Genomic DNA, 26,803 nt, shown 5'->3' with positions numbered 1-26,803 from the left:
GATAATACAGCTGCACAACTTATACTTTTAAGTACTTTCAGGCCTACACATACAGTTCGTGGATATTTTTAGAAATGCACAATTTTCTCCTCTGGTTACAAAAAAATTCCACTCCTACGGTATTTAAAAAAAATCTGCTAAAACAACAGGTGGCAATATTACGGAAGTGGATTAGGGCCATTTACAATGGAGAAAATAATTTTGGGCTAATCGAGATTGAAGTTGAAATGACGAGAATAAAGTTGAAATTTCAAGAATAAAGTCGAAATACAATTTCGAGAATAAAGTCGAAATGACGAGATTAAAGTCGAAATTTCAAGAAAAAAAGTGATATGTCGAGAATAAAGTCGAAATATAATTTCGAGATTAAAGTTGAAATGACGAGATTAAAGTAGAAATTTCTAGAAAAAAAGTGAAATGTCGAGAATAAAGTCGTAATATAATTTCAAGATTAAAGTCGAAATTTCGGGTATAAAGTCGAAAGGAGAGCGGAGAGCCGCGCTGACCTCTGTGTACTTGCCCGGCAAGGGCTGCTGGTGGCCGAGGTGCTATTACCGAGGCTACCTGGGATGAATTTCCAATGTTTTCCCCTCCACCTCACTACCACCAGCCACCACAGAGTGGTCGGAGGTGAGGCCCCCAGGGTGTGGTGGGATTGAGGCGGGGGTCCCGGAGGCCAGGCCTGTGTCAGGGTGAGCCTGACTCTGCGAATTTGCAGTTTTACGGAATAGCGTCACAGGAAACTGACTTCGGTGTGATACTTGAGTGGGTCAGAGTTTTTTCAAAACTTCCCATCCTATTTCAGGCCATCATGCACCATGAGGGTCACATGGATGACGGGCTGACGCTGTCTCGCTCACAACACGAGGAGAGCCGCACTGCCAGAGTCATCCGCAGTACTGTGTTTCTGTTCAACCTCTTCATCAGGTGGATTACACACACACACACACACACACACACACACACACACACACACACACCTACATATGTAACAACAAGAGGCAAGATGGGAATTAGACGGTAACAGAAGAGGAGGCTGTGGTGTGGATCAGGTTGGATTAGACTCCAGCAGCAGCATAATGATCTGAAAACTTAAAGTGACATCTTCTGATTCATGAGGATTTATCACGGCAAATGGTGATGCAGAGCTTTGCTTATGCTCCACGATAAATCCAAGGAGCTGTGAGAAATTCAACAGGAACACGATAAGTCTCCACTCTTGAAATCTACCTGGATTAAATAAAAACCTACTAAAACAACCTGCCAGCTACAGTAAAGCACAACCTCCTCTGTGCACATAAACTATCCAGTGTTACAGTACATAGCGACCATGCCTCAGTTCCCCCTGCATGCTTGAGAAGTCGCATTCACTCTGATGCTGTAGCAACATAATGCAAGTGTACCTGTGTAGAAACGATTTTCCTCTTGAATAGTGGCAGAAATGAAGCCCAGGGGAAGAGCTGGTTGCTCTGGAGTGAATACAAGGCAAGATACTGATGGTAACTTAATTGAAAGGAAATATCCTGCACTCAATGTACCCAGTATATGTGGAGCAGCGAGCATGCTGCAGTCTGCTTTAATGGCTTTTAATTTGAGGAGAGAACTGGAACTGTGGCACGATCCTGCAGAGAAGCCTCTACATGGTGTACCTTATTTATGTAAGGCACGGACACTCAACCTGCTTTACCCAGGGGCCACATTTACAAGATGACAGAAGACCAGGGGCCAGTTATAACAAACATTAATTATGTTTATCAGTATATCCAATAAATTAATTGCCTGTTAACAACCTTTCTACATTTGCTGCATTTATTTATATTGCAAAGAGCCCTGTACAGGTCACAGGGGTGTTTCTTGGATTTGAGGACTCTCTTGGCTTGGCCCGGGGGATCCTCCTCTGGCACTCTTTGATGTTTTTAAGCACCTTATTTATTTTCAAAGTACAAAAAGAATACCAGTTTGAATCAGTTTATGTCATTGTTAATCAGACACCAGCTGCTTTATTCTTGTTTGAAGTATCAGCAGCTGCTCTTGCTTTGTGTTGTGAGTTAAGAAGAAGCATTTGAAGGACTGTGAAATTTTTGTTTTTATTTCATTTTCCCAGATCAGAAATCTATTTTCCCAAAGATAATTTTCTATTACCCTGATACAGATTTATTTATTTATTAGTGGATATCAAACATCAAAGACTAAGTTAACTGTCATGAAAAACATCCCCGTTTTAAAAATCTTGCTCTCAGACTTTTGTAAATTAGAACTATATTGTGTTTTCTATTATCATTCTGTGCTCTCTGTTTTCATGGGTGTGTAAACTCAGCGCATATCTGTCATAAATTCTTTCTTCCCTCAGCAGCAGTTTAGGGAGTTTGTATGTCAAGGTGGATAATTTATCTGTCAGTCCAGTCAAAGCAGACTTTTAGACCCAGCGCAATTAATGATTAAGTTTAAATTTTATCTGCGTTCTGTTGCTCAGTCTGTGCCCAAAGTATACTCTGTGCTCCGACAGTGTGGTGCAATTAATAACTGTACAGTATATGCATTCCAATAGCACTCTTCATGAATGGTCAAGCTCCAAAAATATAAAATTAAAATGTGGCAGCACATGTTTTAATCGTGGCAGGCTGCCACAAACAAGATAATGTAGTGGAAACCGTGCAATCTGATGCACAGTTGTTCAGTATACTGTACTATGTGTATGTTTTAAGTGAGGCGCAGGGCCCTCTGAGGAGGAATTCTGGAGAAAACAGAAGAGAAACATAAAGCTGAGAGCTGCTTTGATCATTATTACTCACTGCTTAATATCCCAGAAGATGATCTTTAGATGCATCAAATTATGCCTACATACATCAAACAAAGCAGAGCAGCAGGGAGGAGTGCGTAAACATTCAGCTCACACTGACAAACTCAGTCTGAACACAGAGTCAGCAGCCTAAAAGTACCTTCATTCTGAACAAAAACACACTGCAGAAATAATGTTACTCCAGCCAGCTTCTAATTTACATCTGCATATAAATCAGCTCACAACAAAAGAGCAAATACATATATAATCTAGGAGTCACACTCAGCACTCAGACAACACAGAGTCTGATTCAGGTATTAAAGAGCAGCACCACAGCAGCAATGATCAAAAGTGTTCACTTTACAAAGACAGTGATTGACCTCCTTTCCTCTCTCCACTCCAGGGGTCTGGACACACTCAGGAAAAAGGGCAAGAGCTCCACTCTAGATCTACCTATAGATTCAGTCAGTCTGAGTCTGCAGGATCTGATTGGTTACTTCCAACCACCTGGAGATCACCTGGAACATGAAGACAAGCAGAACCGACTGAGAGCTCTGAAGAACCGACAGAACCTCTTTCAGGAAGAGGTAGGGAATATGTGTGTGTGCGTGCGTGCGTGCGTGCGTGCGTGTGTGTGTGTGTGTGTGTGTGTGTGTGTGTGTGTGTGTGTGTGTGTGTGCGCGCATGTGTGTGTGGGTGCACGTGCGTGCATGCTCTAAACAACAGAGGTGTTAACTAGAGTCACATGCCTTGGACTCAAGTCACAAATTTGGCAACTTAAAATCTGAACTGACAGAATAGAAAATAGACTTTGACTTATACACCAATGACTAATGACTTGTTTTTGACTTGAGCCCTATGACTTGAAAATACTTGATACCTTCCTCTAAGGGCAAAGATTTAAAACTATTTCATTAAAAAAGCTTGTAACATGTTTGAACCAGTTCAGCAGCATCAGGTTGAGTCACAGGAGAGAACCATAATTACTATTATGCTATTAAGCGTTTGCTTAAAAAAAAAAAAAAGAAGATATTAAATATAATTTTTTGCGTAGAACAAGTTTGGGGTGATTAACAAAGGAACGATTAACAGTATGCAAAAAATTATAATGGAGACGCAATTACTTCCACCTTTGTTTGAAATTCAAAGTTGCAAAGTCTAGACTAATATTAACTTAGGCAGCGAGTTAATGGTAATTTAATAGCTACAGTAAGCAACTTTTCAGTAAACTTGTTTTAAAAAAATAAATACTCTTCTTAAAAAGATGAGTTTTGAAAATTGAATACATTATTAATTCTTTGTTAAACTGGCTTTACATTTGATGAAAAGCTCATGGTTACCTGTTCAGGTCTCAAAACTCAAAGTTAAGGACATGGACCTTGTAGCTCTTGACTGGGGACTTGACTTGGGAGTTGCCTGTTTCATCCTTGTCTACTCTCCAGGCCAGAGACAGTTCACTTCAAGTCTGGCTTTAGCAAAGTGTTGAAGACTGCAAATGTGTCATTTTGGAATCTGTTCTTCATCTGCAGCTGGACCCTCACAGTGTCCCCAGTTAGAGCCTGCTGCTCTGCACTGTCTCTCTCTCTCTCCATTGTCCTCTTCCTTGATTTCTAAAGACCTTAATTAATCCAGCTGAATAAAGCAGTAAAAGCAACAACCTGTGTGTCTGTAGGGAATGATCAGCCTGGTTTTGGAGTGTATTGATCGTCTTCACGTCTACAGCAGTGCAGCTCATTTTGCTGAGGCAGTGGGGAGGGAGGCCGGAGAGGCCTGGAGCTCCATCCTCAACTCCCTCTACCAACTACTTGGTATGCACTTACACACATATTGTTCACACACTAGAAAGGATGTGATTACAACAGATTCTATTAGCTTCAACCAGATTTTACAAACGGCCTAACAAAAAGTGATTACTTAGCTATTCATATTATTCAAAGAAATGAAATAAAAACATGTTGCAATGAGAGGACAGAGACCAACAGATTGATGTAGAAATGGTAAAAGCTGTGTGTACAGTGCTGTGTTTTTGCTTTGGTCATGTCTGTGCTCTTCTGTCTCCTCTCAGCTGCACTGATCAGAGGAAACAGGAAGAACTGTGCTCAGTTTTCTGGTTCATTGGACTGGCTCATCAGCAGACTGGAGAGACTGGAGGCCTCTTCTGGTAGGTTAGCGTGTCTTTGAGGAGAGTCACTATGTATAATTGATAGTAATTGAATATTAAGACCTGCAGGAAACAAATCCAAAAAACTCTGATTAGACTCATTATTATGACAAGAATGGTTGAGATATTCCATTTCATCAAGGTACAAAGTACAAGGTAAATTTATTGTCATTTTTCTTAAATGTGGTTTAAGACCAAATTACACTAAAGTTGATCCTAAATCTTGCTACACCTTTTTGGCGTCGAAGGAGTTGAGGAGTGTCACAGCCTGAGGAAAGAAGCTGCTCCGTACTGGTGGTTTGGCAGCAGATACTTCCATATCTTTTTCCAGGTGGCAGCAGGGTGAACAGACTGTGTCTGGGGTGCTGCTGTCTTTCAGTATCCTTTGGGCTCTTTGCAGACACCTCACTTCACCAAGGTCACTGATGCTCTGTAGATGGGAACCAATGATGTTCTGGGCAGTTTTAATCACCCGCTGTGGAGCCTGAACTATGCCAGTTTGTGATATTTCCAGTCAGTATGCTTTCTATTGCTCCTCTATAGAAGTTAACCAGGATCTTGTTCTGGAATTTAGCCTTCCTAAGTTTCTGTAGGGAGTGGAGCCCTTTCTGTGCTTTTTTAACCTGGGTGGTGATGTGTGATGACCACAATAGGTTTTCAGTGATAGTAATTCCAAGGAACCTATAGCTGTTCACCTGCTCTACCTCAGCTCCACTGATGTAGACAGGGGTGTGTGTCTTTGCCTCTATCTTTCTAAAATCAACAATCAGCACCTTGGTTTTAATGATGTTGAGCAGTATGTTGTTCTCTGTGCACCACTCTGCAAGATTGTTGACTTCCCCCGGTATGAACTCTCATCGTTTTTTCTAATACATCCAATGATGGTGGTGTCATCCACATTCTTCACAATAAAGTACTTCTGATGTGTGGGAGTGCAGTCATGGGTGTACAGTGTTAACAGAAGGGGGCTGAGCACACAACCCTGGGGGGCTCCGGTGTTGAGCACTAATGTAGAGGAGGTGTGACTGCCCATCCGAACTCTGGGGTCTGCATGTGAGGAAGTCCAGTATCCAGCTGCAGAGTGTTGTACTGAAGCCCAGAGTGTTAAGTTTTCCAATCAGCTTCATGGGAGAGATTGTGTTGAATGCGGAGTCAAGAAAGTCAACAAACAGCATCCTGATGTAGCTGTTCTTATTCTTTAGGTGAGTGAAGACTGATTGAAGAGCAGTAGATATAGCATCCTCTGTGGATCTGTTGGTTCTGAAAGCATAGTGGTGAGGGTCCAGACTGGCAGGGATGTTGTCTTTGATGTGCTGGAGAACCAGTTTCTCAAAGCACTTCACCGGGATAAGGGTAAGAGCCACAGGGCGGTAGTCATTAAGACTGGACACAGCAGATGTTTCAGGTACAGGGAGGATGATGTCTGCTGCCTTGAGGCAGGAGGGAACAGTCTCTTGTGAGAGTGAGATGTTAAAAATGTCAGTTATAACATTAAAAAGCTGATCAGCACAAGTTTTTAGTGCACGTCCAGGAATGTTGTCAGGGCCAGCGGACTTGTTCTCAGACTTCAGACTTGAAAGCACTGAAAATTGTATTTTTCAAAATTTACAGAAGTAAAGTTGACAAACCCTAATGGCTTTGATTGTTAATTGTCTTAGTTGATTAGATCTTTATTTGATTTTTGTCCTTTAGATCCTTGCTCAAAAAGTCCATTGTCAGAGGCTACAGTTACATGCACACCAATATTTCCCTATTTTAACAACATTCCAAATTTAATAGGGCCATGTAAACAGCATATTTCAAATCAGGTTGTTTACAGAATTCATCATTTTCAGATAAAGATGTGGGATATGCCAGTATTATTTGGGTTTTAGAAGCATTGCATATAATTTGAAATATGCGTCTCAATTAGTGATTTTATAGCAGTTTGTGTCACGGCCTCTTGAATGTTCACAGTCGTCGCTGTGTGTTGTCATGGATATGTTTTAAACAAACCAACCTGCAAACAGTTTGCAAGGCTGTGGTAGAGATGCATGCAAAAGAAGTAGTAGTTAAATTGAACTATTGTTAAATATACATTATATGGACAAAAGTATTGGGCAACGCCTCTTAATCATTGAATTCAACATTTAAGAAAGAAAGGGTCATTCTAAAGAGCTCACTGAATTCAAGTGTGGTACTGTAATAGGATGCCACCATTGCAACAAGTCAGTTTGTGAAATTTCGTCCCTCCTAGATATTCCACGATCAACTGTAAATGGTAATATTGCAAAGTGGAAGCGTTTAGGAATCACAGCATCCGAGCCACTAAGTTGAAGGCCAAGGTAAAGTTACAGAATGGGGTTGCCGAGTGCTTAGGTGGATAGTGCGTGTAAGTTGATAAGTTCATAAGTAAAGATGTGATTTTGAGATTGTCAGTGCTGATGATATTGGAAAATCAAAAACCCAGCAATGGCCAATTATCTGTGATGCTGTAAATGCTGTGTTGGCAGAGGAACACATTATAACTGAAACTTAAAGAAGATGGTTACATAACATAAAGGGCAAAAAAACAACAACAAAAAACACAGTAGGCTATGTAGGCCATTCAGAAGCTGAATGCATGCAATATCATCCAAGGGTTTTTAGCATTGGAACAGTATTGTTTCTTTGCCCACAAATTAGTAATCCAATCATAGCTTCTCTAACATTTCATGATCTCTATAAAATGATATTTATGCATTTTTTTAATGTCCTCAAATTTGAAAAATTGTTTTCTTGCATTGGACAACAATTTCTGGCCTGTTAAAATGAGCTGCTGCTCTCGACCACTTGTATAATTTTCTTTCACTGAAGAAAAGCGAAAATAAGAAAACATTGGTGAATTCCAGAGATCAATGGGTACAAACAAACTAAGAAGAAAACCAAAGTAAGGAAAAATTGTTTGTATATGACTTCCTGCATGATGCCCAGTGAGGGGCTGACTAAAATGCTTTGAGATTTACTCTTAGAACAGTCTACTTTTAGCTTTAGAGTGATTTGTGAACATGGCCCTGGTTTTGTGGCTCTTTGTTATGCTCAGTAGGTATGCAGTATTTCATACAGTTACACCGTCCTGAAATTTCACTATGGTATATGACATGATGGTATAAATGTGCAGCGCAAACACTCCACAACTAAGTGTCATGTGTCTTTCAGCCCAGCTGCCTGTTGCACCAGTTGAGAGCGGACATTGAGCTCTGGTGGTGCATGCTGTGCACTATATACATTGGGTCTCATTAATGAAATGTGACCAGCAAGAATTTAATAATAATTATAATAATAATAGTAATTAACTTCATTTGTATAGTGCCTTTCATACAAGAAATGCAGCCCAACATGTTTTACAAGAAAGAAATTAAATGCACCAAGTGCTTCACATCAAAACACATGAAAGACAAAAAGACATAATAAAACCTGTTTGTAAAAACAAAATTAAATCAGAATAAAATACACAGAATGCATTTTCAAGTGGATAAAATCCACTTGATAATACTAGTAAAAGTAAGATAAAATTAAAGCTGCAAGCACCAATGAAAGGGCCCTCGCACCCCTGGCTGGGCCTCCAGCTAAAGCGGTCGTTCATTTCTATGAAAGTCGGATAATGTATGGAGAGAGTTTGGACCCTGGAGTGAGCAATTTCACATGGTTTAGTATTTCCAGACACAAATTCTATGTCATCTTTGTGTACATCATTTGTAGACCAAACCATGTAAATATCATGTTAATACAATGATAATTGTCCCTCAAGGCTCACTTCCTGTTGCCAGTAGATGGCGCTATTACGACTAGTGAATATTGTCATACAGATGTGTTCTGGGAGGGACCCTTATCAAACCTATGAAGTTTCAGGCAGATCAGACAATGTACATTAAAGTTACGACAATTTCCTGTTTTATGGCAAGACATCAAAATTGTACGCCAAGCTGTGGGAAAATTATAAAAGTTTTGCATGGACTTTTGATAGCTTTTCATCACCAAGGCATTGAGAATGGACACACCACATTTGATCAGATCAGATTAATCCTGTAGGACAAGATGGCAAAAGTACAGGGCCTGAAATCGCCAAAAATGATCAAAAAATTCGAAATGACCGACTTCCTGCTGGATTTGGGGGGTGGGTCCAAGAGGCTTTTTTGTGCGTCTGGGCATCATACATAAGTGTACCGAGCCATTGGGACTACACGTTAGGGGGCACTGTGGAGCCATTTTGCCACGACCATTTCTGAAGCCACCAAAACACAAAATCTTTTGCCAGGCCGGATGAGTGTACCACTTTTCATGAGTTTTTGAGTATGTTTAGGCTTCCAAAAAAATTATAAAATAATAATTCTTTGCTTTCCAAGAGGGTCCTTGCACGCTTCAGTACTTGGGCCCTAATAAGGATAAGAATGTAATTCACAGAATGCATAACATAAAATGGAAATTAAAATAATTAAGATATTACCCCCTGACGTCATTAATGAAATAAGCATAAAAATGGAGTATATAAAATGCATAAAATCAAGGAATACAGCATCTTAAAGATGTGCAGCAGAATGCAAGGGCAAAGCAGAAATTTAAGAGATGCGTTTTAAGTTTTCTTTTAAAAATATTTAGTGAGCCGGCTTCTCTGATATCTAAAGGCATCATGTTCCCGAGCTTTGGGGCGTAACTGACAAATGCTGCTTTCCCACTTTTCCCTTGGCTGTTTTTAGGAACCTCCAATAAACCAGCTGCAGATGATTATAGTGTTTGTAAAGGCAAGTAAGGAACAAGAGAGTTAGCAATGTAACTTGGTCCTTGCACATTAAGGGCTTTCTATGTTAGGATGAGGACCTTAACATCAATTCTAAAAGTTACAGGAAGCCAGTGCACAGCACCTAAAACTGGACTAAAGTGCTTTTCAACAGCCGAGCTGCAGAGTTTTGGATCAGCTGAAGTCTCTCAGTGGATTTTTTTGTATGTAAAGTATTTGCAGATTTATGTGTATCCCAGCAGTAAATATGTTAGTAGCTCCGATATATTCCGAGGTACTAGCAAATTCTTCACCTGCCTCTGACTGCTCAAAGTGCTTGTTTAAATAGCAATGCACATAAATACTGATTGTCATTATTAGAAATTACAATTTGAGTTTTTATTGTTGGCTGTTATGGTCACAATACACACGAAAGTAAACATGACAAAAGATTAGAACTACAACACATTTTGATAAATTAGTTGGCAATTAGCAGATTTGAGCTTCAGGTTAGGTTTCTTAAAAACGTGAATGGGTTATGAGTTTCCCACGGCAGTCATCAATCTAGATTTTTAGTTTCAGGGACTTTTATGCACAAATCTACTCACAGATTTACTAAAGTTTCATGAATGAGACTCAGTGAGATTTACAGAAAAGGGAACGCCTGTATTTGTGACTGTATTGAAAAACATACCTTTGGTATTTCTAAATACCCTGGTACCATAACACCATGATACTGCCCCAGCCTGTTATTCTGTTCACATGTACACATAAAGTACGTTTACATGATGTTAGGAAAAGTGGAATTATTGTGTTTGTCTGGCTAAAGCTTGACTTTTAAAATATGCTTAAACATGTCAGTCTGACTGAAATTGGATTAAATCGAATTTCTCAAAGCCAGAGTAACACCCAGATAATTCGATTAGAAGTTGAACTATTCCGTCATGTAAACACTGTAGTAGGACTTTTACTGGACTCGGTGTTCCGTGTGTGCTCCACATTGACCTCCCTCAGGGGTTAGAGATAGGCACAGTTCATCACTTATGAGGGAGGAAGGGGTGCTGCAAAACAGGTCAGGCATTTAAAAAATATATAAGCACCGAGGAGGGACTTGTGTTTTTAATTTTGGCTTAGGTGTGGGACATACAACCTGAAACGGTAGTATTTTATATTTATTTAAAATAAAAAAGTCACACCCCAGTCACCCCCCTCCTCTGATAAATAATGTATAGTCCCCCAACACCAGCACGGAAACTAACCGATCTAAAAAAAAAAAAAAATCAGTATCAGTTTAAGTGTACACTTTATTTGAATATTGTCTCCTCTTTAGCTTCAACAGCTGAGGGAGGCAGCAGTAGAGCAGCAGCTCTGCTGTTTAGTGGATAATATGATTTTCTCAGTGGAATCTGGTGTTTTTGATATGAGGGTTTTCAGGTAAAGTGGTGAAAATGTTCCAAATATAGCATAGGCTACACTTTAAACAAATTTAAATCTTTTAGGTGGTTTAAAACTAATCAATGAGGCCAGAGTTTGCATTGCAACTAGCTGTGGAGGACGCAGACATCAGTATCAATAAAAAATTCTATCAATAAATGGATTGTCCTGCAGTGCTTTTATACTGGGACAAGGACAGTAGTCCGATTAAATGGACTAATCTAGCTATGACCATAGCTAGACTAAACTGTGCATGTAAATGTGCTGATTCATACTGTTCTTATTTTGGATTTGTAGGTATATTGGAGGTACTTCATTGTGTGCTGGTGGAGAGTCCTGAGGCACTGAACATAATCAAAGAGGGGCACATCAGATCCATTATATCTCTGCTGGACAAGCATGGACGCAACCACAAGGTACCGGCTCTTAGTTTATTCTTGGCGGTATACATAGACAGACAGATGTGTAGTACGTCTTTATATCAATCAAGTTTTACATACTCCCATTACACAGTTTACAATCAGCTGTAACGTTTAGTGCAAACACTCTACATGGATGATTGTGTGTGATGTGAACAGGCTTCAGGAATCTGTGGGCAGAGCCTGAGGACAGCAGCAGAGATTTTTAAATTTAGCCATATTTCTTAACTAATCTTTTTTTTTTCTCAAGTGGAATACATTGTTGCAATCATGGAGGGCCCTCGCTGAGCAGGCTGAGATAACAAGACAATTCTCAGGGCAAAGAAAACAGCTTGTGACACAGAGCTGAGGCCTGTCCAATCACAGCAGTCAGGAATCCTGTAGTTCAGGCTGTGTTTTGTGTTTGTTGATGATATATTTATAACACTGACATATTATCTGGTGTGTTTGTGTGTGTGTATATCGTCTAGGTTCTGGATGTGTTGTGTTCACTGTGTGTGTGTCACGGCGTGGCTGTGCGCTCCAACCAGCATCTGATCTGTGACAACTTGCTGCCAGGAAGAGATCTGTTACTGCAGACACGTCTGATCAACCACGTAAGCAGGTAGACACACACAGGCACACCGTTCATTAAATTTATTATGTTCACAAAATCAAAAATGTACTTTTAAAAAATGTATCCATAAATTGAACTGTTCAGGATTCATAGTAGTTGTTGGTCTAACTCAGTGGAATGGATGGATCATTGACAGTCTCTCCTCTGCTTCATATTTCCAACAGCATGCGTCCCAACATCTTCTTGGGAGTCAGCGACGGCTCTGCCCAGTACAGGAAGTGGTACTATGAGCTGATTGTGGATCAGGCGCTGCCGTTTGTCACAGCAGAGGCTTCTCACCTCAGGGTGGGCTGGGCAAACACCAGCGGCTACGCACCATACCCCAGCGGGGGCGAAGGCTGGGGCGGCAATGGGGTTGGTGATGACCTCTATTCCTATGGCTTTGACGGCCTGCATCTATGGTCAGGTGAGGGTGTGTGAGTGTATATGTTGATGTGTGGTAGGGCTGTCAAAGTTAATGTGTTAATAAAGCGTCAACGCAATTCATTTTAACGGCACTCATTTTTTTTTGACTCGGGATTAAAAGCATGCATGTTCTGTAATTATGACCTCGAGCCCACCCTGTAGTTTGGGAAACTGGGAAGCAATGCAACAGTAATGTTGTGGATGGCAAACCTCCATGTGCAGAAATGGATAAAGAAAGGTTTTTCTGCTGTAAAGCATGGCTGGCCGGTTCTCTCAACGCGACTATTTACGACAAGTTATTTGCATTTGCTGTCGATGTGAAGTGAGTTACCACCGGTCAGTACGACCAGTCTCAAATACATACATAAATACACTTATTGGCCAAACACACAGCTGATTCACAGAGCCCTTCTTCCCCTCACCAAAGGCAGACCATGCTGGAGTTAGTTTGCAGTGGACCTGCACTTTCTGCAGGCAGCCAGACAGACAGCAGGACACTGAACATAAAGTCAGAACACTGATCACTGATAGTGCAGCTACATGACTGCAGCGGCCAGGCAGCCCCTTGGCATGAATGTTCCCTGCGTCACACACAGCCTCCAACGAGCTATCACAGTTTCTCTACAGAAATGTGCTCAAGTTTCTCTTTCAATGTATTTTTGAGCATGCAGTACCTTTGAGGTTATTTTGGAGAATTAGGCTAGGCAATTAACTGAAGATTAATCAAAACCAACATTCAGAACCTCTAAGAAATAATCTTGCCCATGTCGGTTATCTCAGTTATTTTTTCAAATTCTATTAATCGGCAGCAAGGTGGCGTTGTGGTTAGCCCTGTTGCCTCACAGCAAGAGGGTCCATGGTACAAAACCCAGTTGGAACAGGGTTCGGTCTGTGGGCGGGGGCCCTTCTGTGCGGAGTTTGCATGTTCTCCCCGTGTCTGCGTGGGTTCTCTCCGGGGTCTCCGGCTTCCTCCCACAGTCCGAAGACATGCAGCTCAGGTTGATTGGTGACTCTAAATTAGGTGTGATTGTGAGCGTGTACAGTTGTCTGTCTATATGTGTCGACTCTAGCAACCTGTCCAGGGTGTACCCCGCCTTCTGCCCAATGACAGCTGGGATTGGCTCCAGCCACCCCGCGACCCTTACGAGGACAGGCAGTTACAGAAAATGACTGACTGACTGACTTTCCCCACCTGGGTTTCCAACTCACGCATCTGGCATGAGTCTCACTCTTTTGGGCTCTGTTTCACGCTCTCACAACACTGAGGCAAATCTCATACCAAAACACTGCAACAACAGAAGTGTTGAACAATCATGTAATGCAGAGAACAACTTTGACTCTAGATAACTAGATAAATAAAAATGAAATAAAAACTAGGCAGAGGAAGACAGACCAATAGTCATATTTCTAGGTTTTTTATAAAGTGTAATAAAACACCAAAAATGATCATTTGGGCCAGCATGAATTCATATGAGGCAGTTTTTTTAAGCAGTATCACACAAGAGGGAGTGCTGCTGTACTTCATATCATTATGGCTGTGATTAGGTTGTAGGCATAAGGCTGAAGGCTGAACAATACATCCCTGGGGGTTGAGATAAAACAAAATGAAGTTAAATAAGATAAAATAACTTGGGATCATGAGCAACTTGGCAAGAAATGTTCCACAAATTGCTATAAATAAATAGATAAATAAAAGGTAGATTTAGATTTTTTTTAAAGCTAGAGAAAAAGGTCTAGGGGAGAAAACTATTTGTAATTTTCTGTAATTATCATAGTCTCATATTCAAAATCACGTTACATTTTTATTTTAATTTTTAGGCACTTTTCCAGGTCTTGTTTGCCTTGTTTTTAACCCCCTTTTTTGTTTTTCTGTTTTTAGTCATTTTCAGGTAGTTTTCTTGTACTTTTCGCAAATTTCTTGCTAATTTTGGGGTCATTTTTTTCTTTCATTGCTAATTGCCTTTTTTCTATGTTTTTCAAAGAAAGCAATGCAATTGTCTCAGGTTTCAAAGGATTAATTTACACAGTCAGATTGTTCCAGATGACACAGTCAAAATTCAGATTGTGACATGTTGCAAACTCAGAGTGAAACTGTTCCTCACTCTGCAGGCTGCATTGCACGGACCGTTAGCTCACCCAATCAGCATCTTCTGAGAGCAGAGGATGTGGTGAGCTGCTGTCTGGACCTCAGCGTGCCCAGCATCTCCTTCAGGATCAATGGCCAGCCGGTTCAAGGCATGTTTGAGAACTTCAACTCTGACGGCCTCTTCTTCCCTGTGGCCAGCTTCTCTGCAGGAGTCAAGTCAGTGATTTACCACAAACAGTTCATACCACATGGAAATTCAGTTATTGTCTGCCCTTCATTTAACCATAAACTCTCTCTGAAGGAGGTCGATGACCTTCACATTTCTCTGCAAAACTGCAAGGCCAATCATGAAAGTAGTCCATGAAAAAATAATCATGTTCCTCCTCCTACAGGGCTCCTAATGGCTTTTGCAAGAATCACTTGTGTCACAACAAAAACAACCAGTCAAAGCCAAGGAGACTGTAAGACAGCTGTAAATCATATCCCTCTGACAGGAACTCCTCAGCACTAATTGGTTATTTTAGTTCATTTGCGGTGGATTCCTGCAAATGCCCATAGAAGCACTACACAGAGGAGGAGAAACAGGATCTTTTTTTCCCACAGATAATCTGCACTACAGTCAGGATATTGTGAGGTTTTTCAGAAATACAACTTGAAGTTATTCTTATGGAGGTCTTTAGCTACAGCTTTAATTTAAATATGGACACTACCTCATTGGTAGAATTAAGCTTCAGTGTCACACAGAGTTCACATATTTCATGATGCTTATTTAATATCTGGTTAAAAGTAAGACTAAAGAAATAAAAAAGCTACAGTAATATTACAGTGTGATAATACTTGAATAAATAAGAGTAAAAAAGGACACTTTCTGACCTTCCAAACACCAAAAGAAAGTGCATTTATTGCTTCACTGCACTTGTTTTTTGTGGCTATTAAACCCATTAAAACCTGGATCTACATCAGTTTTTTTGTGCTGTGTTCAGACGCCTTTCACTAGCCATGTAACCCTTTGAAATCTAAATTAATTGGTTTGATTACTTTAAAAATGTGGAATAAATATATGCAATTATTGTTATTTTTAATACTAAACTTGTTGCTAATTTTTGAGCCATGTGATGTTAAGTTTCTCATTGTCTTTTCTCTGGATCAAACCAATCTGCTCAGGTTTCACAGGGTTAAAAGTATTTTACCCATATATACTTTAATGTTAAATTGATCAGGATGCTGAAATACGACTAGTCATACCGACAAAACAAAGTCTAATGCTACTTAATACCTTAGGGGTTTTTGTTGGTCTATGCTGTTTCCTTTAATGTTTGGGAAAGTAAATAAATCAATACATTTTCTCATGTTGAAATCATACCCTTTTTATGATTCCCCCTGTCACACTGCAGGGTGCGGTTCCTCCTCGGGGGTCGCCACGGGGAGTTTAAGTTCCTCCCTCCTCCAGGTTATGCTCCTTGCTATGAGGCAGTGTTGCCCAGGGAGAAGCTGAAGCTGGAGGCCAGTCAGGACCAGACTGCAGCCAGAGACCTGCTGGGACCCACTGTCACCTTGAGCCAGGCAGCATTCACCCCAACACCTGTGGACACCAGCCAGGTGACCCTACTGCCTGCTCATCAGCAACTCGAAGACATTGCAGTATTAGATCAATCAGACTTTCTAACATGAATAATCATATCAATAAATACAGCCTGCACAATACATGTCTAATTATGACATCATCATGAGATGTTATTTCATCCTGCCTTTTGAGTTCATTTAGGATATTTTTTTAATCACAGCATTTCTTCTTTCTAAATGTCTTTTTACATGATCTGTTTTGATGCCACTTGATTCAGTATAGTTTAATTTCATGCCAGTGTTCATGACACAATTTTTTTTAGTCGCTCAAAATCAGACTGAAGCAACAGAAAAAGTGTGATGTCAGAAATGATTGTAAGTAGTTTGTGTGTGTGTGTGTGTGTGTGTAGATTGTGCTGCCACCTCACTTGGAGAGGATCAGGGAGAAGCTTGCAGAAAACATCCATGAGCTGTGGGTGATGAACAAGATCGAGCTGGGCTGGACCTATGGTGTGGTGAGTATCAGCAGCCACATCACTCTGGAACTCACTCCCCACATAGATTCAAGACTGCACCGACACATCCATATTTAAATCCCTCCTACAAACTCACCTTTTTAAACAAGCTTTTAATGTGTGATTCTTCAGGTGTTTGTTTGTTATGGTTTTGCTTACTGTTTATTTTGTGTGTGCTTTTGTAGTTTATTATTATTGTAGTATAATTGTAGTTTTTTGTTTTGTTTATATTGCTTTTTACTTCTGTACAGCATCTTTGACTGCCTTTTGAGAGTGCTTTATAAAAAAAAGTGTATTATTATTATTATTATTATTATTACAAAAACAACTCAATACTGTGTATCAAACACTAGTTATTAGCTCTTTTCAGACATGTTTCTCTTTATGTGGATCTGATGAAAATTCACCTTGATGATCTCATGTTTGAGTAAGTGCCTGAGTCAATTTTATGAAAAAGTCACTAGGCTTGGAGCTGGACAAAAGGTAATACAAGAGAAGAGAAAACAAAGTACACCTCAAAAAACTCACCACACAGGTGACCTTTCAAGCTGAAACATCACCTCTGTGGTAATTATATTAAATATTCATGGGAGCATAATCTGGTTTTCTTCAGATATTTAAAATTTTCATGTCACTTTCAACATGACACACCAAACTAACAAAATGCAAAATGTTAAACATGCAGAAAGAGAAACTGAACGCAGGTCGTGTTCCCGCAATTAAGAGCTGTTGAAAATTTCTCATGCAAGTTTGATTTCATGTGTTCAAAGAAAATGAGTTAAGTTGAACAATATAAATGTGAAAGAGCTAATTAGAGATTCTTCTCCTGTCACATCAGTTTATGTAAATTATTTCCCTGTTTACTGTGCCAAAGATAAATAAAAACAAAAAAAAAAACTTTCTACAACAAAAGTCATAATCAGACCAGCTATATCCATCCTTATATTATAAACTTCCATGCCTACTTGATGATGAATAAAAATGATTATCAAACAAAACACCTAACATGCAGCCTCTGAGCAAAAACAGAACTTTTCACAGGTCCACCTTGATATTTTGTCAGTCATTGTTTGTTCACTGTCACACCTCAAAAAGTAGACAGCATACTTATTTACGCTGGAGAAGATGTATTTTGGCCTGGATAGTGCAATAACTTCAGAGATCTGTAAATGCAGCCTTGCTTTTTTTCCAGCAGGGTATCACCTGGTTCTTTTCATCAGTGTGCTGTCAGGTCTGAAAATAACAGAACTGAGCAGCTTGCCACTGAGCTCCACATCTTTATATCATGATGCCGGCTTCTCTGTTTGTAGCCTGTAATCTTGTAAGCTTTGTTTTGGGGGTTTTATGTATGTTTTTTTCTCTTTTATGTATTCTCTCTTTTAGTCTGTTTCCTGTTTCATTTATAGGTTCACTCCTCTTGTGTCAAGACTGCTTTTACTTCCTGTCTTTTTATTTGTTGTGCCCCTCCCTGATCAGGCTCACCTGTCCCTCACTAATCAGCAGTCAACTCAACTTTTCTTACTGCCCCAGTTAGTGTTTCCCTTCCTGTGCCTGCCCTGCTCCTTTGGTCTTTTTGGTCCTCTGATCTCTTCATCTTTCCTTGTAGTTCTTGTTTTTTCATGCTGATAGCTCCTGTATGTTTGCCTGCCTACCTTGAATTAATCTCATCTTCCTGTACGCCTGTTTTTATTCCATTACAGTATCTTTTTTTAATCCACCTGCCTGCTGCCCTGCATTTAGATCCTTTTTAAATATTTTTTTTCAATTGATTTTCTTACAGGTAAATAATAATAGATTTAACACAGATGACAACATAATGACATCCATATAATCTCACAAACAAAAAAAGAGAAAAAGAAAACAATTAGAGACGGAACAAATCGAATAAAAAGGACAAATGAATAATAGGGTCACTTCAGTTAATTATATAATTCAGCTGATACCACTAGTGCATTAAAAAAATGAAATATTTGACAGATAGAGTGTAATATAGTTCTTTATAGTCCACTCTTCATTCAAACAAAATTTTGTCACATTACATCCTGTGTTGTGATATTTCACAATGATTTATAGCAGTAATATTTTCCAGAAGAAATTGACTTCTCACTGTATTTTTTAGGAAACTTAGATTGAAATTTGCTCTTTTTTTTTACACTTTAAATATAATATTACCCAACAGAATAATCGCAATTATTTTCTGGGAACAGTTTTCATCCAGGGCCCCTAATATAATATTTAAAGGCATAAATTCAAAAAAAATGTGGCCCCAGCCAACCTCGGATATCAGTCCACAACCCTGCAACATATGGACAGTAGAAAAAACAAATGGAACTGGTCTTTGCAGAATCTACATAATGATGACTTTTTGATGTTAAAAATAATAAGTTGTTTTTTAGTAGCAGCAAACTTGTTTCTTACGTGCCTGTCCTGCGTCAGTCAGCCAAAACATCTTAATGTTTCTTTGCACAATTAATGTTACACCAGTCTGTGGCAACTAGTTTTGCTTAAAGAAAATTACATGCTACACATTATTACTTAATTTCTCCCTGTAGACAGTAATTAGTTAAACTTGTTGTTCCATTACTTTTGCATTTCTCTGCAGCACTACCTGAAATGCATGCAGTTGCCAGTTAAAAACCTTACAAAAGCCCACATATCAGCACAAAGCCCGGTTCAATAAGACAATCAAGATGACACTAGCCAGAGGCTGTATCTGCCTCTGTGAGCCTCAAAATAAAACTAAAGAGATTGGACTTTCTAACTCTGCCTAGTACACATTTTTTGCCTTAAAATATCAATAGGCCTAAATAAAAAAAAACAAACCATGGCTTTATAGACGAGCCCAGCTTGTTTCACACGTTCATCACTAAAGCAGTGGTTATACCTGATGAGGACGAGTATCCATGTGAACCCGTCTCTGATACAGATTGACTGAATACAGAGTTGGGGACCAGTTCATTGACAAATCAGTGGCAAGGTGCCGGAGGCTGCTTATCTATTCCAGTTTTCCTCGAAAAACTCACCAACAACAGTCCAAAGTCTCCTTTCTCCAAATATAACCAAGATTTTAGTCCATAATGAATTGATGGTTCTCCAGCTTGGTGTTTTTAGTGGCTGCACATGCTTCTACCCACGTGGGCAAGCAGACTGTCTGCGGTAAGTTTTTTGAGGAAATTGGAATGGATTAAGGCCCTTCAGGCACATTGAGACAGATTTGTTTATGAACCAATCCCAGACTCTGTATCCAGTCAGTCTGTATCAGTTTTGGGTTCACTCCATGAAAGGAGGAGATCCTCAAATCATTTGTAACTTGTTCCCCTTCCAAGGCAGCACACGACTGCCCAGGCTGAAGACACCCTTGACGGGTGCACAGACCTTAACACAGGTAATGAAATAATGTTTTGATTAGTAACTGTAATGTGTACAGACAAATAATGTGATTACAGTGGTGACAACAGAAACTTTATCTCCCATCCTTACTTATAGAATTGCCACAGATCTCTTTGGTCCTCTGTGAGTTTCAGTTCATTTTCATTTTCCACCACCACGGGGATTCAACAACACCTTCCTAACAGGCTGAGGCTGAATGCTTAGCTGGCAGAGCTTTAACCAAACCGTCCATCTCAAGGTCATAACATCTTCCTTTAAATCCCGAATTTTCCAAGCTCCACTGTCAAGTCTCCTCCAAATCCTGTCAGTCTGTCACATCCACCTGTGCAGCTCATTCAGTGCTCAGTGCACCTGCTGTGTGAGGTCAGGCTTGCTCAGGCTGACACACCAGCACAGCCACAAGGGGGGATACTGAGCCTGGTACTTCTCACAGTATATTCAGATACTACACATTGCACAGATGCAACTCCAGTATTATAACTGGAATGTCCCCTAGTTCTCTGTGTCCCTGAGAGTGGAGGGGGCTCAACAAGCCTAACCTTTACTTTCTTTCTGTGTTTCAGGTGCGAGATGATAACAAGCGGCAGCACCCCTGTCTGGTGGAGTTCTCCAGGCTCCCTGAACAAGAACGAAGCTACAACTTACAGATGTCTCTGGAGACTCTAAAGTAATGAACCAGTGCAGTCAGCAGTATCACATATAACACTTAAATCAAATATACGTGTTCACGCCATATGAGCAAAATCCTGAACACTCAATTACATGTTTGATCATGTGTGTGTTTATGTGTGTGTTACAGAACCCTCCTGGCCTTAGGCTGCCATGTTGGCCTCGCAGATGAACACGCTGTAGAGAAGGTCAAGAGCATGAAGCTTTCACCAACGTAAGTCATCTCAACCATCAGTATAAAATATAAGTAATGCACAGGATGCAGAATAATAAATACTTGCTGTAATAATACAGTGATGGGAATGAGATGACGAGTAAAGCAGAAGTCATTTTTTTTTAACTCTGATCAAATTGGCTTGATTATTTTCAAATAAAAAGCCAATGAGCAACCAAAAAAAAATATTACTCCTAAATTGGAAAGAAATTAGTAAAAAGAACAAGAAAGTTACCCAAAAAACAATAAACCAAAAAGAGAACTAAAGAAAAATGAAAGTTAAAAAAAGGTACAAGGTAAGTTTATATGTAAGTCATATATCATTCATTCATTCATTCATTCATTCATTAAAGCAAGGGTCGCGGGGGGGCTGGAGCCAATCCCAGCTGTCATCGGGTGGAAGGCGGGGTACACCCTGGGAAGATCGCCAGACTATCGCAGTGTCATATATCAACTTTGTCAATATATTTTTTTTAAAAAGTGCTTAAAACGTATATTAAGTTTAACATAATTTTAAATAAGCCATTAAGATAATTTTAAATGTTTTTTCCTAGCTTTTATCTTTTTTTCTCAAGACATTTTTCCCTACCTTTTTAAATAAATAATTTCATAAATCTACAAATATCTTGCAGTTTGCAGAACATGTCTTACCAAGTTGCTCATTGCCTTTTTCCCATGTTTTTTAAACAAAACATACCAATTTGCTCAGGGTTTCAAGTTTACAATACTCATGAAAGGTAATTGAGTGCAGCATTAGAAAAATGACATCTATCCAGGTTTCAATGGTTTAATGACAAGAGCTCCCACACATGAGTCCACGAGGGTTGTTGAGTAGCTGGCTTGTTAACAATTCAGTAATTCAACTCTGTCTGTACAGCTACGAGTTGTCTGGCGGCTATAAACCTGCTCCTCTGGACCTGAGTCACATCAAACTGACCTCCACCCAGGAGGCCATGGTGGACAAACTTGCTGAAAATGCGCACAACGTCTGGGCAAGAGACCGCATCCGCCAGGGCTGGACCTATGGCATCCAGCAGGTTGGAGAACATGACACATATTTAATGTCTGTTTTCAGGTTTTTTTTTTAAGTGTTGAGACTGTGGATGTCCTGATTTATTTAGCCTCCGATTAAAGTCATTTAATACAGAGTCCCGCTCTGACACTTCTATTTTAACACATACAGCTGGACAGTTCACACTTTATGAAGGCTCCTTTAAAGTTATCAAACTCAATCCAGTGTATAACCTATGCTTGACCATGTGAATAAATGAATGGCAGTGCATAAAGTGTAACATGACAAACCCCCCTTTAATCTTTATGGCCTGTCTCAGGGAAGTGTCTGTCCCTTTGAGTATTAGTGTTTGTTGCTTCAGTGCTGAGTCTGAGTCACCTGAATGAGCTGTATTCCACTGAGTGTTCATTTTCGTCGTCTTCACTTCTTTTGGGCGGATTACACTTTATTAAAACTAGAAGGGCCAAAATTCCATACTCAGTCAAAAGGCTGCTAGTGGTCATTTTGACGTCCAGATTCCAATCTCTGTAATCTGTGTATAGTAATCATGATGTTTCAGACAGGCAGCTCAGGCTATACATAGGTTACTTGTTTTTCCTTCAGAGGCAATAGCACCATGTAGTTATACTCTGAGTGACTTTTTGATGTTTAACGTTGAAGATGGATAGCTTTCCTGTCTAAAACCAATGGTAACCTCCATACATTAAGAAAGCAAATGTCTTACAATTTGTTGGCAGTTCCACTGGAGCTATAAGGGATTAAAATGTATTGCCCATATGCAGCTCAGTGATGGTAGTAAGGGAGAGGCAACCACGACTGTTTAACTTTCCCCCACCAAGCACTGCATTTCCATAAAGTTATTAACTTTTTTATTCTCCTGGCATCTGTCTCATCTCAGGATGTGAAGAATCGTAGAAACCCTCGTCTGGTCCCCTACGTCCTTCTGGATGAGAGAACCAAAAAGTCCAACAAAGACAGTCTCAGAGAGGCTGTCAGGACTCTGCTGGGATATGGATACAACCTGGAAGCTCCTGACCAGGACCACGGTACAATACCTCCCCCTTACTGTACCACTTAATTCAGTGACTTGTCATTTTAGGAATGACTTAGGGAAACAATGATTGCCTTGATTATACAAATATAACAAATGATGGTAATGTAACTGTTTCTATGATAATGCCCCCCCCGCCTCCCTCCCTGCCTTGTTTGCGTCCAGCAGCTCAGTCTGATCCCAACAACGTATCTGCTGAGAGGTTCCGCATCTTCAGAGCAGAAAAGACCTACTGTGTTAATGCTGGGAAGTGGTACTTTGAGCTGGAGGTAAGAAGAGACATGATCAGAGGTACACTATATGGACAAAAGTATTGGCCCACACCTTTTAATCATTGAATAGAGTAGAATAGAAAAGAATATATCTTTATTGTCCACCAGGGTGGAATGAAGACAGCACAATAAAAGGCAGACAGTCAGTTAGTTAAAACAAAACACATTAACAGGTCATTAGGGACACTTAACACAACAATCAGTTCAGGTCATTGTCTCTCTGTGGTTTAAAACTCATCAGTTAGAGTGAATTGAGAATACTAACGGCACTTGGGAAGAAGGACTTCTTAAACATTTTTAGTTGCCAGAGGGACTCTGTAGCACCCCACAAAGCCTAGGAGCTCAAACTGGCTGGAGAGAGGATGGGAGTCAACTGCTAAGATACTCCTCGCTTTCTTCCTTGGCCTTTTTTGTAAAAGTTGGCTTAAGGCCTTTTTTGGCTTGCCAACTATTTTACTTGCCAGACACAATGCTACAAAGTTTAATCTTTTCTGTACAGTTTAGGTGACCGTACCAGGCAGGAGGGTGAAAAGTTAAAACACTCTCAATCATAGTTTTATTCCTTTCCTTTCCTTCCCCCTAGTTTTGAAATCTGCTGACTAACATCCAGGCCACTGAGCATTTTAACCAGCGTTTTAACCAGACAACTGGAAGGATAGAGACAAAGGTCCCTCTGCGCAACAGTAGAATAAAAACAGAAGTAATCAGCAGTCATAGGTTAAAACACTGGAAGCTGAGCATCAAAAAGTGCTCAGATTTAAACAGGAGCAGGTTCCTGTTTCGCTGTCAAGTGCACAGTAGTGCCTAAAACAAGCTGGAATTAAACAATGTGCTGCTGTAGCAAAAATATTTTTTAATATTCACAACAGAAATTCAGGGTTAGTTTGGGGACTTTTGGAATTGGATCAGGCAATATCATCTGGACATGCTATGGACGGACAAATTACAGTTTATGTGTATTCAATCTAATCACTGAGCAGACCACAGAGCGCCCAAAGAAAAGTAATGGAGGGTCACTTACACTTTTCTGGACTGGAAGACAAATGCAAAACCGAATGGTAGTATTTAGCTTCTCCTAAGACCCGTCATACTGCCATATTCTGATGTTAAGTCCACTCAGTAGTGTGATGGCAAGGAGAAGTGATGAAAACCTTTCATCAGATGTTGCTACTATTCCAAATTTGTTAATTATCTATTGTAATCTGCACACACCAACACAATGTACCTGTTTAGTGTGAGATGTGTCAAAACTCTTAACAGCCTGTAGGGTGCAGCCATTGCCAAGGTATCACACTGATGCTTTGCTGTGCCTAAACTGGATATTACCTGGTTGTTGTTTCCTCTCCAGGTATTAACAGCAGGAGAGATTAGGGTGGGCTGGGCCAGGCCAGGATGCCTCCCAGACCAGGAGCTGGGATCTGATGACCAGGCCTTTGTTTTTGATGGCTTCAAGGTGGGTGGATATTTTTTTTCTTTGTTCAGTTCTTATTCACTGCAGTGGAACAGTGGATTTTTTGAATTGCTGTCCAAATTAGTCATCAATAGGGAAGGTTTTCTTTTTTCTTCAGGTCCAGCGTTGGAATCAGGGTAATGAGCACTTTGGGCGTGCCTGGCAGACGGGGGACGTGGTGGGCTGCATGGTGGATCTGAACGAACACACCATGATGTTCACACTCAATGGAGAGGTGCTGCTGGATGACTCCGGGTCTGAGCTGGCCTTCAAGGACTTTGAAGTTGGTGAAGGTCAGTGCTGTGTTATTGATGACACTTCTTTAATAAACTTTATGAAAAAGGACTCACAGCAATTACAGATCAGGTCAACACCTGCTTATTATTGGTGTTGAAGCTTAGAATTTATCCTCACACTAGCTGACAAACCTAACAACCTCAGAGGATATATTAAAAGTTATCTTCCTTCAATTTCTCAGTTAATCAGGTGAATATTTGGAGGGCGCTCGTGTGAAGGAATGGAGTAGAGGTGTTTTCCCAGTGCTCCGTGTCATCTCCTTCATTTTATCTTTAAAACACTGCACTTCGTCATTATTTTCAGCTGGATTGACATTTAAGCTGTGCTGTAATACGTTGGACGTATTCCTGGCATAATGCCTAAAAGAGACAAGAGTCAGAAGGCTACATCCCTGCTAGGCCTGTCTGCTATTAGCAACAAAGCTATATTAGCTGCTGTCGCTAACCATGAAGTTGAGCTTGCCAAAGTTACCACGTTCGTGGATGATTTGAAGAAGTCTCTGGAGGGCCGCCTTGACTCAATCGAATCCTGTTTGTCCTCACTTCAGAAGAAACACCACGTTATGGAGTCTCGTATTGACAATATGGACGAGGCCCTGTCAGCCACCGATAGCCGCATCACAAAATTGGAGGCTACATGCAAGGAGCTACAGGTGGCTAGCAGTCTCCTCAGAGCCAAGGTGAATGATATGGAGGGCCGCAGAATTGTGGGCATTAAGGAGGGAGAAGAAAAAGGTTACCCTACCGATTTTGTATCAAAGCTGATCCTGGAGCTACTTGGCCAAGATAACTTCAGTAGGCCCATTAAATAGACCGAGCCCACCATGGCCTAAGGCCCAAGATGCAACCTAACGAGCGACCACGGGTTATCGTCACCAAAGTCCACAACGATCGAGATGTGGTCAACATTCTCCGACTCAGTCGTCTGCAGGCACTGCTGCTTTACCACGGCGAGAGGGTGTCGATATTCCCTGACTACACTGCAGAGGTTTCATCTCAGCGGTAGGCTTTCAGCAATGTGAAGAGGTGGCTAACCGAAGCAGGTGCTAAGTGTTTCCTGCATTTTCCAGCTAAGCTCCATGTTATATAAGATATTCGACTCACTGGCTGATGCTGAACGATTCGCCAGCTCTCTCGGCTCGGCAGAAAAATCCTAAATGGGAGTAAGCATTATCTCTCCCTGCAGCCACGTGATTAACATTCAGATCCAGCACTTTTTCACCCAACTGTACACTGGTTAGTGATGGCGAAATGAAGTGTCATGAAGCATTGAAGCTTTCCATCCAATTGCTTCACTCATGGGCCGAACATTCACGATGCTTCATTTGCTCTACTGTGCCATCAAGTGGACATTAAATGTAAAACAGGCAGAGTAATTATAATTGAAGCTTTGAATTGAATTGTGATAATGCCAATAAACAAATAATATACTCATTAATAAGCTTGAATAGATTGCAAACAATAAAGCAATAAAGTCCCAAGTTAGCAAAATGTGAGGGGACAGTGGAGGTTCGTTGCGTTTTGTTGCCCCTTATATTTCGAATCGCACGCCAAACCCGCAATTTGAATTGTATGAATCTGAATTGTTCTTCCATTACCTTTATCTTTCTGTGAGTGCAGTCTTACCATAAGGCCATTTGTTGGAGATGCTCATGGTGCTTTGGTGTAAGTTGTTTTGGGGTTTTTTTGGTGTTCAGCTTGGCTGGCTCTGTTTCCCGGCAGCCTCCCTGTTGACT

At 40.4% G+C, this 26,803-nt stretch overlaps 1 protein-coding gene across 5 annotated transcripts in view; it reads left to right on the top strand.

Annotated features, from left to right (window-relative positions):
• ryr2a (ryanodine receptor 2a (cardiac)) overlaps positions 1-26,803 on the top strand; it is a 246,285-nt gene that overhangs the window by 101,175 nt on the left and 118,307 nt on the right. For 3 of the 5 annotated variants that reach the window (XM_088070115.1, XM_088070117.1, XM_088070114.1), the window contains exons 12-28: positions 806-927; positions 3,183-3,366; positions 4,452-4,587; positions 4,845-4,940; positions 11,407-11,525; positions 11,999-12,132; positions 12,309-12,550; positions 14,659-14,851; positions 16,030-16,234; positions 16,609-16,713; positions 20,667-20,770; positions 20,903-20,986; positions 21,864-22,023; positions 22,897-23,044; positions 23,215-23,318; positions 24,670-24,774; positions 24,890-25,064. In XM_088070115.1, the coding sequence (XP_087926241.1) occupies positions 806-927; positions 3,183-3,366; positions 4,452-4,587; positions 4,845-4,940; positions 11,407-11,525; positions 11,999-12,132; positions 12,309-12,550; positions 14,659-14,851; positions 16,030-16,234; positions 16,609-16,713; positions 20,667-20,770; positions 20,903-20,986; positions 21,864-22,023; positions 22,897-23,044; positions 23,215-23,318; positions 24,670-24,774; positions 24,890-25,064 (2,416 nt within the window). The remainder of the gene's footprint in view (positions 1-805; positions 928-3,182; positions 3,367-4,451; positions 4,588-4,844; positions 4,941-11,406; positions 11,526-11,998; positions 12,133-12,308; positions 12,551-14,658; positions 14,852-16,029; positions 16,235-16,608; positions 16,714-20,666; positions 20,771-20,902; positions 20,987-21,863; positions 22,024-22,896; positions 23,045-23,214; positions 23,319-24,669; positions 24,775-24,889; positions 25,065-26,803) is intronic. The other 2 variants (XM_042507822.2, XM_088070118.1) reach the window with 1 other exon arrangement.

The sequence above is a fragment of the Plectropomus leopardus genome, chromosome 19 (genome assembly GCF_026936395.1).
Source record: "Plectropomus leopardus strain MGB_pleo_1.0 chromosome 19, ASM2693639v1, whole genome shotgun sequence".
NCBI lineage: Eukaryota > Metazoa > Chordata > Actinopteri > Perciformes > Serranidae > Plectropomus > Plectropomus leopardus.
Note: the sequence above shows the minus strand (reverse complement) of the source record. Positions and strands in the feature narration are given on the sequence as shown.